We start from the raw sequence: 18708 nt of genomic DNA, 5'->3' as shown, positions 1-18708 counted from the left end.
AGTACCGGCTTCATTGACTAAATGCGCCTCACAACATCGTGCAGCCCTATGTCAAAGCAGTAACTAAATCAGCATACTATCATCTCAAAAACATTGCAAGAATGAGATGTTTTGTTTCCTGTCAAGACTTGGAAAAATTAGTTCATGCCTTTATCACCAGCAGGGTGGACTGTTGTAATGGTCTCCTCATTGGCCTTTCCAAGAAGACCATTGGACAGCTGCAGCTCATATAGAATGCTGCTGCCAGGATTCTTACTAGAACCAGAAAATCAGAGCAGTCATCACCAGTCCTCAGGTCCTTACACTGGCTTCCAGTTATGTTTAGGATTGATTTTAAAGTAATTTTACCCGTTTATAAATCTTTTTTTCTTTCTTATTTTGACATAAATTGGTCATATCTAAGTGTATGACTTGTTTACTTGCCTTTTTGAATGAGTCTTCCCATGAACACAATTATATTGTTCATTCAAAGTGATTCTCGAATGCGGAACACACACAAACCCAAGAGGCAAGAGGCGTGATTTATCTCATGAACCAATCACAGTCAAAGAAAGCCCGTTCTATCCAATCATATGTCAGTGGAGGATTTGCCTCCTCTCTTTCCCCCATTCATTCTCAAATACCCTGCAACAAACTCACCACAGGCTTAAGCGGTCTGTTAGAATTCAGTGGGCTCAGGGGAGATGAAAGAGACTCCCACTGTAACTTTACCAGCTGGTGCCGCTGTTGGACAATGTTTCTTTAGAAAAACGAGTGGAGTGATTTATAGACTTCTCAATGTTTTATTTTATAATACTGGCATTGTTTTATTTTGGAGAAATTTTTTCCAATATTTTGAGGAGGCCCTGCCTCCCTTGTCTCCCCAGTGGAAATGCCCCTGATAGATAAAATATGGATTTTAAATGCAATTGCAAATCTATCTAAACAAAAAAGCTCAAGATGTCTCCAGATATGGTGAAAATTCTAATGCATTTGGTCATATTGGTTTACTCAATCCTGAAGACCTGTCGAGCTGAGATAATTATAGCCACAAGGAGGTCAGAGCCACAGCCAGACATGCAAATCAAATGAAAAACACAGACCAATTAATTTCTGCCATGTGGACCTTCATCATACACCACATGGTTGAACTCGTTAAGGAGAGATGAATTCATATCGCAAAGATGTTATTAATAATGGGAGTGTGCTGCTTGTTTGTGTAGTTTGTACATATGTAAAAGACGTTTTTCACTTTGATATTACAATTCTATTTCTTTCCACCAACTGCATTGTACTAGTCATAGTGATGATTCAGAGAAATGGGATCAACCTGAGCCAATTTTCAAATGCAATGGCATGGCACTGTAGAGTGAGATTGAAAAAAAAAAAACCTAAAAGCATTTAAGCACAAGTCTGCAACACAAAATGTGCAAAACTGAATATTTTCTTAATGCACTGTACTTAACTGAATCATACTGAATCATAATTTAATGTACAGAACTCCATATAGTGTGATAACACAATAAGAAAGTGTTGAGTATCAGACTTACTTTGCTTTGGTGCCAGCATCATCATAGCCTTTGTTTGAAACGTCGTCCAGACCTCCAATCAAGTGCTTGAAGGACCTGCAAATGTGAACAGAAACATTGATTACTTTAATATGTGCTATTTATAAATGCCCTCAGATGTGAAGGAAGTAGAGGTTTGGGGTGGACGCTGGGTTGATTCAAAATGGTTTTGTCTTCATGACTGAATCAGAAATTTATACTGACATTGTAATAAATGAGGCCTAATGAGCACTATTTAAAAGCAAAAGGTCTAAAGGTCTACATTAATTTTCCACCTTTTTTTCCACACCTTATACTATTGTTCAATTAATAGGTCTGGCCACTGGCCTATTATCATGAACTATTTTAAGATTAACTTGCCCCTGAACATGAACCACAACTGATTTAAAGCAATAAAAGTATATGTAAGTCAGAAAAGACAAGGTCAAGGTAGTGTACTTAAAGGGAATGAATAAATGACCACAGTATATTGTGAAGTACATATTTGAAGGGTCTAATAAAAATGAATGCTTTTTACTAAACCAACTTAAGTTTCTAAAAGGTATCTTTGGTTCAAAAAAGATTGCAACAGAGTGTATTTTTAATAAATAAAAAAAGTTTATGAGACTTAATGAAACAAAATGCGCCACTGTAGGAACCATTTGTATTGAAAAATAGCATAAACAGATGATTATCATTTAGGAGCAAACAATTTGACTACAAGTTGTATAGATCTATGATCTGCACAGGACAAAGTCAATCACAACGTAGTGCGTCCCAAATGCTCTTCATACCATTAACCATCCAGCCGTTCATCATCATTTGAAGGAAAGACATCTGTGGCTTTCTCTATCCCATCTTTTTATAAGGCAAAATAGTCTGAGATCACACATAAAACAGTTTGTTCTGCTTCTAGAATAAGATAAGGATTTGGCTTGCAGAACTTGAAGGTCTGGGACAAGGAAGGGTAAAATAAAAGCAGATCGTTTTATAGTGATTGTCACAAAGAGGAAAAAAGCCTTGTGTTGGCTTTAATAAAAATGTCTTTATGCAGAACCGCTATTGTCTATGTTCTGTAAAAAGAAAAGCTTTTAAATTAATATTTCCAAAACAATAATTAGACAGCGGTTTGCCAAGGCTGCTGAGCCTAATCTCTGCTAAACAGACATGTTAGTTTAATAAATCCTGTTAAGGCACATTTAATTATATATATTTGGTCCACCAAGTCATATTCCAAGAGTTTTAACTTAAATTAAAATGTCTTTTCTTCCCTAATGTCATTATTTCATTTAACAGTTTATTCACCATACAGTCAAAAAGGCCATTCAATAAGAAATCATCAATAGGATGAAATACTTGTTTATTGGCAATTATGGTTCAATGAAGAACCTTTAACATTCATAGAAACTTTCCATTGGACTATAAAGCTTCTTATTTTATGTCTACAGATTATTGAAATGGTTCTATTACAGTAAGAACTGTTGATTGAAAGGTTCTTTAGGGAAGCCCAACATGGTTCTTGGCATTGTTGGCTCTCAGATTCAGTCTGGAGTCCAAGTTGAAGTGCAAGTCAGTTCTAAGTCTTGTCAAGTTATTTTTCTGCATGTTAAATGTGATTTAAGTCTGACACTTCGTTTCCATCTCTTTCACCAAACTCTCTCTGCGATGTGCATGAATAGTCTGTGCATTTCTGGTTCAAAACAGGGAAGGTCGAAAAACTCCCATCTTATTTTTTATTTTTTTTTATCATCTTAACTTCAAAAATCATTTCAAAATCACCCTGCATCACTGCAGAAGTTTGCAAAGTGAACATGCAAAAACGATCAAACACTCTTGACAAAAATGGTAAAACAGCAATGTAGGACAATTTTGAAGTTAAAGTAGTTCATTTTCAGAACAAAAAATTACAGATAATGTACTCACCCCCTTGTCATCCAAGATGTTTATGTCTTTCTTTCTTCAGTCGTAAAGAAATTATGCTTTTTGAGGAAAACATTTCAGGATTTCTATTCTTATAATGGACTTCTATGGTGTCCCCGAGTTTGAACTTCCAAAATGCAGCTTAAATGCAGCTTCAAAGGGCTCTAAATGATACCAGCCGAGAAAGAAGGGTCTTATCTAGAGAAACGATCGGTTATTTTCTTTAAACATTTACAATTCTTATACTTGTTAATATCTACACAGAGTACACACAGAGCTAGACAAGACAAGCATTTGAGGTTAAAACGTATATAAATTGTAATTTAAAAAAAATCGTTTTGCTAGATAAGACCATTTTTTCCTCAGCTGTGATGGTTTAGAGCGTTTTGAAGCTGCATTTTGGAAGTTCAAACTCGAGGGCACCATAGAAGTCCATTATATGGAGAGAAATCCTGAAATTTCCTCACAACAGAAGAAAGAAAGACACGAACATCTTGGAAAACAAGAGGGTGAGAACATTATCTGTAAATTTTTGTTGTGAAAGTGAACTACTCCTTTAAGGGGAAAATGAGATAATGAGAAGGGAGTTCCCTTCCGGGAACTCGAGCCGCGTCAGGAACGCTATGGGGAACGCCATTGGCGGGCCGCACTCTGAGCTATGTCTAACAACCAATGAATGACGGGGGTGACGTCACAGGCGCGGTGACGTCACCAACCAGGAAGTATAAAGCACGTGCGTTTGAAGCCGGCGGCAGCTTTTGTCATTCAGCGAGAGCGCTCTGTGTCTGTGTCTGTCTTGCCATTTCTGCTGTTTTTGTGTCCAGTTTGACACACTTTTATTTGAGTAGAATGGCATCTTTGCAACCTATTAAGAAAAAGAGTTTGATGGTGGTTAAGCGCCCGCATAGACAGTGTGTCCCTCCCTGCCAACGCTTCATTGTTGGTGGGGATACACACAGTCTATGTGTGGTCTGCTTGGGAGCGGAGCATGCACAGTCAGCCCTCGAAAAGGCTGGCTGTGAGCACTGTGAACGCCTGCCGGTGCGTCTGCTTCGCTCCCGGAAAGCCCTCTTCGAGGAGGGGGCTTTCACTAGCGTGCCCCGTGGGTCTGGCCCCGCTTCCGCCGAGGCGGAGCGGCGGCTGCACTCGTGGGGCTCGCAGCTCGATCTGCTGGAGGGTATGGAGACGGGTGATCCCCTATCTCCGCCCTCACTCAGCGGATCGAGCGATCTCCTCCTGGATGTGGAAGCCCGCGCTGCGGTTTCTTCCCCCCGGGAGGAGGTCCCCGAGTTCCTCTTGTCTTCCTCCGAGGAGGTTGACATTGAAAGTGTTACAGAGGAACCACAACCGCCATCACGCTCGCCTCACTATGAGGAGCTCATAGAGGTGCTGACTAATGCGGTAGCCAAATTACACATCACATGGCCCGCAGAACAACAGCAATCACATGAGCCGCAGCGAAGCCGATTAAATGATCGCTTCCTGCGGACAAAGTCAGCACCTCCTAAACGGAGCCTTCCCTTCTTCCCCGATCTCCACCAAGAGCTAGCGAGATCGTGGGAAAAGCCATACTCCTCCCGTCTTTTCTCCCCCGCTGAAAATTATGGAAATGTGGGGGGGGCAGAGGAGAATGGCTATAGGACGATGCCACGGGTTGAACAGACGCTTGCGGGCTATCTTTCACCCGGCTCGGCGTCGTCCTTGAAGGCTCCGTCCTTGCCCACCAGGCCCCTTAAAGTCACTTCTGGCCTGATGGGTAAGGCATACACGGCAGCAGGTCAAGCAGGGTCTTGCCTTCACACCATGGGCATCCTGCAAGCCTACCAGGCTGACCTGCTGAAGGAGTTCAGCAGCGGCGAGGAAGTTAGCGTTACAGAGATGCAAAAAACTGCAGATCTCGCTCTCCGCGCCACCAAGGAGGCCGCCCGTGCTGTTGGGCGGTCCATGGCAGCCCTGGTGGCCGCGGAGAGGCATCTCTGGCTGACCCTGTCCGACGTAAAAGACAAGGACAGGGTCACGCTTCTAGACGCCCCCCTGCAACCATCTGGCCTCTTTGGTGCTTCGGTTGATACCGTTGTGGCCAGGCACCAGGAGGCCCGCAAGCAGGCGGCGGCGTTCAGAACTTTCTTTCCTCGCCGCGTGTTCTCCTCTGAGGCTGCTGCACCATCTAAGAAGCAGCCTCAGCCGTGTACGAGCTCCCATAGAGAGGCACAAAAGCAGAGCGTTGCCGCCCGTGCTCCCCCGGCCCTGCCTAGGGGACCCGGAAAGCAGCGCTCTAAGTCGGGGGCTTCCAAGACGAAGAGGCCTGACCTGAGGGTCGTCCTCCAGTCAAGGAAGTCCTCGGCTAAGCGGCCCTGACGGTTGTGGTTCAGGGCCGTTGAGGGCAGCCCCTCTCGAGGGGGTTTGCACCGTACCTCCAGGTGCGGGTTTCAGACCCCTTCGTGGCCCTCAGGAGATGAGTCAGCTAACCCTGCCAGTGTTACAGGGCGCGGCTATCTCCCGCGAGCATCCTCTAGCTGGTCCGCCCGGAAACGTAGCGGCCCTGGAGAGTTCGCAACCCCCGCGGGGGTTTTCCGAGGAGCTAATTCCGGCGCTTCCTGCCAGTTCGCTGTTACAGGACTCCGAGTTAGTTCCTCAAGTAAATCCAGACACCAGTCCCGAGAGGCTGGTACCCTTAGTGAACTTTCTGGTTCTTCAGCACAGGAAGTATCTCAGGTTCGCTTTCAGGGGCAAGGCTTACCAAGACAGAGTGCTTCCTTTCGGCCTAGCTCCCTCACCCCGCACTTTCACGAAGTGTGTGGATGCTGCGCTGGCTCCACTGTGACTCCAGGGCATCCGCATACTCAACTAACAGTTAGCGGTTCAGCATCGAGGTGCTGTTCTCGCTCACATGAAAGAGTTAGGGTTGAGACTCAACGCCAAGAAGAATGTGCTTTCTCCACTACAGAGGACCACTTACTTAGGCGTAGGGTGGGATTCGATCTCCACGCAGGCACGCATGTCTCCTGCACGAGTCGATTCCATACTGACCGCAGTGAATGCAGTAAAGCTAGGCCAGTCACTCACTGTCAAACAGTTTCAAGTACTGTTAGGTCTTATAGCAGCCGCTTCCAACGTGATACCTTTTGGACTGCTGCACATGAGACCACTACAGTGGTGGCTCAGGACCAGGGGGTTCTCCCCGAGGGGAAACCCACTCCGCAAGATCAAGGTCACGCGGCGTTGCCTACGTGCCTTGGCCATGTGGAGGAAACCCTGGTTCCTCTCTCAGGGACCGGTACTGGGAGCGCCTGGTCGCCGCATCACGCTAGCGGCCGACGCTTTCCTTACCGGTTGGGGAGCGGTCATGCGTGGCCGCTCAGCCCAAGGCCTATGGAACGCCCACCATCTCTCGTGGCACATAAACCGCTTAGAGATGCTGGCAGTATTCCTGGCCCTAAAGAGGTTTCTCCCAGACCTAAGAAACAGACATGTGCTGGTCCGTACAGACAGCACTGCGGTGGTTCACTACATAAACCACCAAGGAGGACTCCGCTCACGCCCCTTATACAAGCTGGCGTACCGGATACTCCTTTGGTCTCAAGAGAAATTCCTCTCCCTGAGAGCAGTCCACATCCCTGGACATCTGAATGTGGGAGCAGACGTCCTGTCAAGGCAGGGGCCGAGGCCCGGGGGATGGATGCTTCACCCAGAGGTGGTGAGGCAGATCTGGAGAGTGTTTGGCCAGGCACAGGTGGACCTGTTTGCGACTCAGGAGATATCGCACTGTCCCCTCTGGTACTCTCTAGTTCCTCCAGCTCCACTGGGGCTGGAGGCCATGGCACAGACGTGGCCGAGGCTGCGTCTGTACGCCTTTCCCCCGATCGCTCTGCTCCCGGGAGTTCTGGAACGGGTCCGTCGGTTTCAAGTGCGGCTGCTACTAGTAGCCCCGTACTGGCCGGCACGAGTATGGTTCTCGGACCTGGTATCTCTCCTAGACGGCTCTCCGTGGGAGATTCCCGTCAGGAGGGACCTCCTGTCTCAGGCTGGGGGCGCAATATGCCACCCCCGCCCAGAGAGGTGGAGGTTATGGGTGTGGCCCCTGAGGGGGCACAACTCATAGGAGCGGGTCTTTCAACCGAGGTTGTTGAGACCCTTCTCCAATCCAGAGCTCCCTCTGCGAGGAAACTGTATGGCCTTAAGTGGAACTTATTCGCGAGATGGTGCCGCGAGCGCCACCTGGACCCAGTCAACTGCCCGGTCGGTACAGTTCTGGAGTTCCTACAGTCTCGCCTATCCGCAGGGCTAGCTCACTCCACTCTAAAGGTGTACGTGGCGGCCATAAGTGCCTACCACGCCCCTTTAGGTGGCCTCTCAGTAGGTAGAGAGCCCTTGGTCATACGGTTCCTCCGCGGTGCGCTCAGGCTGAGGCCTCGAGTGACACCCAGGGTCCCCACGTGGGACCTCGCTGTGGTGCTAGAAGCTCTCTGCAAGCCTCCATTCGAGCCCATAGAGGAGTCTACGGACCGCGCCCTCACAATTAAGACGGCGCTCCTGTTAGCACTCACCTCCCTCAAGAGAGTAGGCGACCTGCAGGCCCTTTCAGTGGCCCCATCTCATTTAGAGTTTGCCCCAGGGATGGCCAAGGCCTTTCTATATCCCAGGGTCGGGTACGTCCCGAAGGTCCCCTCCCTAGCACCGCAGCCAGTAACACTGCAGGCGTTTTATCCTCCTCCGTTCGCGGAGCCGAACCACAGGAAGTTAAATTGCATGTGCCCAGTCAGAGCCTTAGATGCATACGTCCACAGAGCTGCCACGTGGCGTAGAACAGAGCAATTGTTTGTCTGTTACGGCCCCCCTAAGAGAGGGGGCCCGGCCTCTAAGCCCACTATCAGTAGATGGATCATCGATGCCATATCTACAGCATACGAGTCCTCTGGTCTCCCATCCCCGATGAGACTCAAGGCTCACTCTACCCGAGGTCTGTCGGCCTCGAGGGCTCTGACGGCAGGTGTCCCAATACAAGACATCTGCAATGCTGCGGGTTGGTCCACGCCCCTAACATTCGTTAGGTATTACGAGCTCGACCTCAGAGCCGCTCCAGGCTCGGCTGTACTCTCGGCCTAGTGCGCTAGGCCTAGAGGGTCAGCCACCTCCCTAGCCAGGAGGAGACTTCTCAAGGCGCATTCTTTCTGCGGAAAGAAGAGAAGTCGTTTCGCCACTCATAAGAGATCTGCAAAACTTTACCCCTTTTGTCCGTGCAAGCTAGACAAAAGCCCTTTCAGTCCCTCTTGTCCTGGCAGTACCCCCAGACAAAGGACTAAGACCCCTCGTGAGCCCGAGGGCCGAGGGGTGCCTCTCGCACTTGCTGGCGAACCAGGCAGAGGTCACGGTTCTCGTGTGCCCGAGGGCCGAGAACTGTACAGCCCTCTTGTCCGCGGAATGCTAGACAATGGCTTAATTCTCCTCGTGTTCTGACGCAGGATGCTATCAGACCGAGTGTACTCCGGTCCCTCTGGTTTCTGGCTTTCCCCAGACCAAGGACTAAGACTCCTCGTCTGCCTTCACAGAAGGCCGAGGAGTGCCTCATGCACTGGTTGGCTACCAGGCAGAGGCACCTACTGTCTTCCCCGTGAGCCCGAGGGCCGGGGATTGCAGTGCCCTCTTGTCCGCGTAATGCTAGACAATGGCTTATTCCCTCGCGTCCTGGCGGAGCTCCAGGCCGAGCCTTGGATCCCTCTTGTTCTGGCTGAACCCCCAGACAAAGGATCACCCTCTCCTCGTGTGCCCGAGGGCCGAGGAGCCTTGAGGTCGAGCTCACCGTCCTCGTGGGTCTGCGGACCGAGGACTTCCCACACCATCTGTCCGCCGAGTGCTAGACAGTGGTCATTCGGTCCCTCTTGTTCTGGCTAACTCCCAGACAAAGGACTAAGACTCTGCGTGTGCCTGAGGGCCGTGGAGTACCTCTCGTTCTGGCTGGCGACCAGACAGAGGAAGACTACCATTCCTCGTGTGCCCGAGGGCCGAGGACTACAGGGCCTTCTTGTCCGCGTAATGCTAGACAAGGGCTCTCTCTTTTTCCACCCTGGTTGAGCAGACACTCGCAGGGCTCGGAAATTATGGGGGCGTTGGTAGTCTCGTTCCCCATAGCGTTCCTGACGCGGCTCGAGTTCCCGGAAGGGAACGTCTCGGGTTACGTATGTAACCTTAGTTCCCTGAGGGAACGAGACGCCGCGTCTCGGACCATAATTCCCGCCCCTGCGGCGCTCGCTTCATTCCTAAAAGAGCTGCCGCCGGCTTCAAACGCACGTGCTTTATACTTCCTGGTTGGTGACGTCACCGCGCCTGTGACGTCACCCCCGTCATTCATTGGTTGTTAGACATAGTTCAGAGTGCGGCCCGCCAATGGCGTTCCCCATAGCGTTCCTGACGCGGCGTCTCGTTCCCTCAGGGAACTAAGGTTACATACGTAACCCGAGACGTTTTTCAACATACACTAACTGTCTTGAATTGGGAAAAAACTGAGTTCAGGCAGAGCAAGACAAGACGAGCATTTGAGGTTAAAAAGTATATAAATTGTTTTTTGTTTTTTAAATGACCAATCGTTTAGCTAGATAGGACCTTCTTCCTCAGCTGGGATGGTTTACAACCACATTTGGGACAGTTTGAAGCTGCATTTAAACTGCATTTTGTAATTTTAAACTCGGGGCACCACAGAAGTCCACTATTTGGAGAAAAATCCTGAAATGTTTTACTCAAAAAACCTAATACATTTTTTGTTCTGGAATTGAACTTCTCTTTTAAATAGAGCATTTACCCTAACCTATTTACTTTTTGTCAAACTTCATATAGATATCAGCTGTTTAATTTAACTGGTTTTGCATGCATTAAGGACTAATTCATTTACAGAATACAATTTTCCTAATAATTTACTCACCGCCATGTCATCCAAGATGTTGATGTTTTTCTTTCCTCAGTCGAAAAGAAATTAGGGTTTTGTAGAAAAAAATTCCAGAATTTTTTTCCATAAAGTGGACTTCAATGGAGATCAACAGGTTGAAGATCCAAACTGCAGTTTCAATGCAGCTTCAAAGGGCTCTAAATGATACCAGCCGAGAAAGAAGGGTCTTATCTAGAGAAACGATCGGTTATTTTCTATAAACATTTACAATTCTTATACTTGTTAATCTCTACACAGAGTACACACAGAGCTAGACAAGACAAGCATTTGAGGTTAAAACGTATATAAATTGTAATTTAAAAAAAATCGTTTTGCTAGATAAGACCATTTTTTCCTCAGCTGTGATGGTTTAGAGCGTTTTGAAGCTACATTTTGGAAGTTCAAACTCGAGGGCACCATAGAAGTCCATTATATGGAGAGAAATCCTGAAATTTCCTCACAACAGAAGAAAGAAAGACACGAACATCTTGGAAAACAAGAGGGTGAGAACATTATCTGTAAATTTTTGTTGTGAAAGTGAACTACTCCTTTAAGGGGAAAATGAGATAATGAGAAGGGAGTTTTTCGACATACACAAACTGTCTTGAATTGGGAAAAAACTATGTTCAGGCAGAGCAAGACAAGATGAGCATTTGAGGTTAAAAAGTATAGAAATTGTATTTTTTTTTTTTTTTAATGACCAATCGTTTAGCTAGATAGGACCTTCTTCCTCCACTGGGATGGTTTACAACCACATTTGGGACAGTTTGAAGCTGCATTTAAACTGCATTTTGTAATTTTAAACTCGGGGCACCACAGAAGTCCACTATATGGAGAAAAATCCTGAAATGTTTTACTCAAAAAACCTAATACATTTTTTGTTCTGGAATTGAACTTCTCTTTTAAATTGAGCATTTACCCTAACCTATTTACTTTTTGTCAAACTTCATATAGATATCAGCTGTTTAATTTAACTGGTTTTGCATGCATTAAAGGACTTATTCATTTACAGAATACAATTTTCCTAATAATTTACTCACCGCCATGTCATCCAAGATGTTGATGTTTTTCTTTCCTCAGTCGAAAAGAAATTAGGGTTTTGTAGAAAAAAATTCCAGAATTTTTTTCCATAAAGTGGACTTCAATGGAGATCAACAGGTTGAAGATCCAAACTGCAGTTTCAATGCAGCTTCAAAGGGCTCTAAATGATCCCAGCCGAGGAATAAGAGTCTTATCTAGCAAAATCTGTCATTTTTATATTTAATAAACATTTATATACTATATTTTAACCGCAAATGCTTGTCTTGCACTAGCTTGACTTCACGCATTTGTGTAGTCACATTGGAAAGGCCACTGTCACGTTGGCAGAAAGTCAAACCCCCTTTACAAAAAAAGGTAAAACAATGATGTCGGTCAATTTTTACCCTACCTTTTTGAACCAGAGTCCACAGATGAAGAACTAACCGCACGTGACCTTTCCAATGTGATTAAGCAACGTGTGAAGTTGTGGAGACGTATTGCAGAGCTAGTACAAGACAAGCATTTGTGGTTAAAAAGAATATAAATGTTTGTATTTTTTTAGAAAATGGCCGATCATTTGATTAAATACAACCGTTGTTTCTTGGCTGGGATCGTGTAGAGCCCTTTGAAGCTGCACTGAAACTGCAATTTGGACCTTCAACCCATTGGCTCACATTGAAGTCCACTATATGTGACCCTGGACCAAAAAAACAGTCATAAGTGTCAATTTTTCTGAAATTAGGATGTATACATCACATAAAAGCTGAATAAATAAGCTTTCCATTGCATTGCAATTGTTTGTTAGGATAGGACATATTTGGATGAGATACAGCTGTTTGAATATCTGGAATCTGAGGGTGAAAAAAAAAATCGAAATATTCAGAAAATCGCCTTTAAAGTTGTCCAAATGAAGTTCTTAGCAATGCATATTACTAATCAAAAATTAAGTTTTGATATATTTACGGTAGGAAATTTACTAAATATCTTCATAGAACATGATCTTTACTGAATATACTATTGATTTTTGGCATAAAAAAACGATAATTTTGACCCATACAATGCATTTTTAGCTTTTGCAACAAATATACCCGTGCTACTTAAGACTGGTTTTGTGGTCCAGGGTCACATATGGTAAAAATCCTGAAATGTTTTCCTCAAAAACCTTCATTTCTTTTCGACTGAAGAAAAGCCTTCAACATATAACATGTCATGTCATAGCTTGGCAGTGTTTAAAATATGTCATCCCTTAACACAATACATAAAAAGAGCTTTTATTTCCTGTGTCCTCTTATTAAATCAGAGAAATTTTTAATTGCCTATATGTTGCTACAGGATGAGAGATTTAGACATGAGATAGTGTTTAGCACTACAGCTGCTGTGCTTCAGGATGTGACTCATCCACCAGAGAATTCTCACATTATCTCATATTTTTATTAGAACTCTGATGAAACACTGAAACTAAAAGACGCACAGTAATTTTTTTACGGTTAAGAGCTGAAAATGTAGGATTAATTGAAAGCTTTAAATCTTAATGGCATAATTTCATTTGATGTTACCGTGATTTATACAGACTTTTGAGTCTTGGCAGCTGAGGTCAGGCAGAACAGCAGTAACCCGAGCCATATTAAATGATTTGATGGACATTTAAAGTGTGAATGACTTTATATCACTGCACTGCTGACCCATTTCATGATGTATTCTTAGCCCAGTCCCAAGTGAAACCCCAGAATTAATAGCAGAAATGTTCGGGGGGTGTAAACCCGAAGTCACTCACGTGTAATTACATTTCCGCCATTAAAATACTACTTCGCAGAGATATACGCTATTTAAAAGGTCATTCGGTTCTTTGACTCGGATCTTAAAGGTGAAGTCTATAATTTCAGCATCACTAGCAGAACCAAACATAACTGCAAAAATGCTGCTTTAATATGCAACAAATTAAATAAGAATGTCTAAAATTCAAGTTTTAAAATGAAGTTTTATAAAATTATTTTAAAATGCATGCCAATTTCATATGACTTTGAAAAACTTATTTTTTTTAATGTAAATTTATAGTGCATATTACATGAGCTTTAAAATTGAACAAAAGCTAAAAAAAAAAGACTCCAAAAATGACTTATATGACAAATATGGTATAACCATCTAATATAATATATATGTATAAAACACATTTTCCTCACATAAATGTATTACACATCACATCCTAGCTATTGTCATGTTTTTAAGATTTTTTTTTGTTGAATACAAATAGTATTTATTTTTCAAATATGAATTATTCATTTTTTAAATATCAATGTTTTTTCAATATTGTATATACTATACTGCATCAGTGTTGTTTTTGACAACCATCTTAGATTTAGTCTTAGTCTTAGTCTTTTGGACTAAAATGCTTATTAGTTTTAGTCAAATTTTAGTCACTTCTAAATGTGATAGTTTTAGTCCAATTTTAGTCGACGAAAAGTCAAAAAGGTTTTAGTCTAGTTTTAGTCAAAAAAAGGGGAAAAAGTCTTTTAACAAATTAATGTAGGTCAGTAAGTATTTTGCTGTTTGGTAGTGTCACCTATAAGTTGTGAAAATAGCAGATCATAGTTCCGGATCGACTATTTTCACCAATAATTACAATAATGAAGGAATGGTTTTAGACATAAAATACATATATTTGAAATACACCCATAGGTCCTCTCACCGTTTGCGACCACCCTGTGTGCAAACTGCCGCCATCATGGTTAATCGTCTGTCTGTCTGAGTGACAACAATGTGACGTGTTGAGCGTAACCAAACAAGGATAGAATGCTAAAACGGCTTGCCATACTAGTATGGCAGAGAGTATTTAATGCTAAAACGGCTTGCCATAGCGGCAGATACTTTTTCGGTTTTAATTGGCATGCACAATAAGCAGAAATGTCATGCATTTTAAACGTCTGACGGACCACCCACTAACATTTTCGTCTATTCTCGTCTCGTCAACGAAAACTCACACACGTCTCGTCATGTTTTAGTCATCAACGAGCCATTTTTATCTCGTCATCGTCTCATTATCGTCATGAAAAAAAGTGGCGTCAACGAAATGATTTCGTCATCGTCATCGTTGACGAAAACAACACTGTACTGCATATAAAATACTTAAATAAAACTGCTTTACTGCTTTAAAAATAAATTATAATATTTATATGTAAAATATAATATAACATAATATTGTTTTATCTTCTTTCATTTCATTTTGTATTGTTTAATAAATTACTATATCCCAAAAAAAAAAAAAAAAAACTGTTCGCTAGAGTTATATTACCTTTTATTTTTCTTTCCACCAAAGGAAATCATTCCAAACAATAAAACAGAGTATGTGACTGGAATGGAGTGACAGCGTTTCCCTTTTCTGCTCAAAACATACTGTAATCATTTTTTCTGAAATCCCTATGGATTGCATGAGTCAGTGGTTAAAATCCCCACTGATCACAGGTCAGCTAGCATACAAAATAACAACAACAAGAGGCTTTTAATGAGCATTACCATAAACCCCTGACTGATGACAATTCCTGCAGTGAGAGTGAAAGTCAGTTTGCATGAGAGGTTGCTTATTATATGTATTCCTCCGACCAAAGTAAAATCAAAGTCTCTGGAGTACGATGTCTAGAGACGAGAGGAGGTCTACGAGTCCCGCTGCGCAGCAAGGCATTGTGCTCCGACTGTTTTGTCACACGCTGTGGCACTCAAATGAGGACATAGTTTGTTTCCTGACAGACTGCTCTCTAAGGATGGCAAACGAGAAGATATGGCTCCCTGAAGTTAACTGGCGTAAACTAGCATGAACTTGCTGCAGTGAAAGGCGTATGAGGTCATTAGAAATTAGCGGCGGTAATTTAGTGAGCACACAGTGGAAAAGATGAAAGACTAATCAAATTTCACAGCATCAGTATACACACACAGACACACACAACTCACTCTCTGTCGATGACGAGGCAGGTGACAGCTTCAGCGGCGATGACATTAGCCGTCCTGATGTCTTCCCTGTGGAGACACAAAGAAGACATGTCAATCATACACAGCCAAAATCTAAAATGTATTCATTTTTGATGAATTACTCAATATGATATCATTTTATTAGAGGAGAAATGAGCAGGGAACATATTGTCTCACAAATAAGTTTGTTCATGTTTGCAGGCAATGTCTTTATTAAAAATATTGAAAAACAATTGTACTGTGAACTGTGCTTAAGCATGTTCTTTTCGATATTTGAGCCAAGTGGATTTCAAATACAACTTCCATTTCCAGCAAAAATAACTATTCTGTAACACATACAGTTACTGCAATATAAAATTTTAAGGGGTACGTTTGTTTGCATACAGTTGAGGATAAAAGTTTACATACACCTTGCAGAATCTGCAAAATGTTAATGATTTGACCAAAATGAGAGGGATCATACAAAATGCATGTTATTTTTTATTTAGAACTGACCTGGAAAGCATATTTCACATAAAATACATTTACATATAGGTCACAAGAGAAAATAATAGTTGAATTTATAAATGACCTTGTTCAAAAGTTTACATACACTTGACTCTTTATACTGTTATGTTACCTGAATGATGCACTGCTGTTTTTTTTTTTTTTGTATTGTATTGTTCGTGAGTCCTTCTTTTTTTTTTTTTTTTTTTTTTATTATTTTTGTGTATTTGAACCCTTTCCAACAATTACTCTATGATTTTGAGATCCATCTTTTCACACTTTTCAAGGACAACTGATGGATTTATGCTCAACTATTACAAAAGGTTCAAACGCTCACTGATGCCCCAGAAGGAGAAACGATGCATTAAGAGCCGGGGGTGTAAACTTTTGAACAGAATGAAAGACATTTTTCCTGTTTTGTGTAAAAAATCTTTTTTTTTTTTTTTTAGTAATGCCCTTCTGAAGCTACAGAAGGTGTTTTCCAGAAGACAAACTAAGTTAAATTTACCCTGATCTTCAAATTCCAAAAGGCTTTATTGCGCATTGTGTTTCCTTCTGAAGCATCAGTGTGCGTGTAAAACTTCTGTTATAGTTGCATATGAGTCCCTAAGTTGTCCAAATACACAAAAATGCTGAAAAACCAAAAGAACGCAGTCTTACTCTTCAGGACAAACAAGGGACTAATGAACAACTATCAAGGTCATTTTTAGAAATTCAACTATTATTTTCTCTTGTGGACTATATGTAAACGTCTTTTATGTGAACTTATCTTATTCAGGTCAGTACTTAATAAAAAAAAAATAACATGCATTTTGTATGATCCCTCTTATTTTGGTAAAATAGTTAACATTTTGCAGATTCTGCAAGGTGCATGTAAACATTTGGACTCAACTGTACTTTGAAAGTTGAATAAAGTACTTGAAGTATTTTTTTCAGTCCAATTTTTGTGAAGTCAGGCTAACAGACCAAATAGAACAGTAGCTCAAAAAGTCAGAAATAATGTGCAATTTAATCCTTCATATAATCTAAATCTATCAAAAAGACTTACTCAAGCTTGTTAATAATTGTGCATGTAAACATACTTAATAAGAGGAAATCAACAAATCAAAATCCATTATACTGTTTCAGAAATAATTGCATCCATACAACATAATGCCTACTAATCAGTGACAAATGGAGCAGTGTTAATCATCAGCCATTATTATAGTACAGCATTTTTCACCACATGGCACAGCGTAACCCAAAAAATTATTGCTGTAAGGTTTCTCATAACACAAACACACATGGCACATCAGCATCTGTGTCATATAATGGCTGCCCTCTGTGTCACTGAAGTCTTCCTCACTGCAGTATGATAAACATCCACAGGAAGTGAAGTCCATGTCTACAGAAAGGATGAAGGCATAGACTGTCCTCTTTGTGGCTGGCCTGAACTTCAACACAGCCCTGCATGTGTGTGTGTTTTGTGTGTGTTGACCAGAATTCTGAATGACAGCTCCAAGCAGCTGCACACTGCCGGTTTACAATGTCCAGGTGGGAATGCTGATTGCCTTCACACACAAACAGGAAGTGCCTCTTAACCGTTACCCCAGGCTCACTAGAAAAGCGTGCCCATGGTGACATTTCTGCAAATGAAACGACACTTTCAAACTGAAATGTTCAGTGAGTGGCGGTAAAAGCTCATTCAGTTTTATCCAAAACAATCTGCCAATGTTGTATGATGTTGGTTGCTGTGCATATTGTGCCAGTTCGGAAATGAAATGTCCGGTGTGCGGTGCTAAAAGATTAATGCTCTATTGTATTCGACAAGTAGTACCTACTCTAAACTCGACCCTAAAACAGATAATGTGAACATTTGCAGATGCAACCATGCTGTTTTACCTTGATTCTACAAGTCTTTGAGCCAGTTTATCACATGTCCGGACTTATGTTTCACAGGATTCTTTCCATCACACTCCAAATCACAAGTGCAATGCTGTACCAGGTGAGTTACTGAGCATGTTTACCACATCAAAAAGCGAAAAGCAATCAAAGGTGTCATAGAATGCATTGATACAATATTTTAAATTGTTCTCTGATATCTACATAGAAGGTATATGGCATAGGAAAGGGCAAAAATTCTCCAGAAATGGTTTTACAGATCCAATTACAACCCTAGGATTTGTCCCATGGAGGAAAATATATATTTAATTATGGAGCTCGAGCCGCTACTAATATGTGACCCTGGACCACAAAACCAGTCATACGGTTTTAAAAAACTGAGATATATACATCATATGAAAGCTCAATAAATAAGCTTTCTATTGATGCATGGTTTGTTAGGATAGGACAATATTTGGCCGAGATACATCTATTTGAAAATCTGAAATCTAAGGGTGCAAAAAATCTAAATACTGAGAAAATCACATTTAAAGTTGTCCAAATTAAGTTCTTAACAATGCATATTACTAATCAAAAATTACATTCGGATAGGTTTACAGTAGGAATTTTACAAAAAATCTTCATGGAACATGATCTTTACTTAATTTCCTAATGATTTTTGACATTAAAAGAAAAATCAATAATTTTGACCCATACAATGTATTTTTGCCTATTGCTACAAATATACCCCAGCGACTTAAGACTGGCTTTGTGGTCCAGGGTCACATATGTGGGTAATACAAACTGCCGTTTTGAATGCACAGTCTTTTTACATTCACTTTTGATTTGCGATTGCCGAGCTCTGTGTAACGTTATACTACAGCGGCAGTACTTACCACATATTTTACAGTTTAGATGCTTGTTAGTGGTGCTCAGGAGCTGTAAATCATTTGCCATCATCCGCACAGCCATCTCTCCTTACTCTGTTTATGTGGTAAGTGAAATCTTATGTACTGC

At 42.3% G+C, this 18708-nt stretch overlaps 1 protein-coding gene across 1 annotated transcript in view; it reads right to left on the bottom strand.

Moving 5' to 3' along the window:
• Window positions 1–18708, bottom strand: part of LOC141298250 (cGMP-dependent protein kinase 1-like) — a 269682-nt gene that overhangs the window by 53506 nt on the left and 197468 nt on the right. Inside the window, exons 8-9 of the mRNA XM_073828761.1 lie at window positions 15328–15393; window positions 1530–1604 (exon numbers count right to left, since the gene is read on the bottom strand). Coding sequence (XP_073684862.1) covers window positions 1530–1604; window positions 15328–15393 — 141 coding nt within the window. The remainder of the gene's footprint in view (window positions 1–1529; window positions 1605–15327; window positions 15394–18708) is intronic.

This window comes from Garra rufa, chromosome 22 (assembly GCF_049309525.1).
Source record: "Garra rufa chromosome 22, GarRuf1.0, whole genome shotgun sequence".
Classification (NCBI taxonomy): Eukaryota; Metazoa; Chordata; class Actinopteri; order Cypriniformes; family Cyprinidae; genus Garra; species Garra rufa.
The sequence above is the reverse complement of the archived record's forward strand: the minus strand, read 5'-3'. Positions and strand labels throughout refer to the sequence as shown.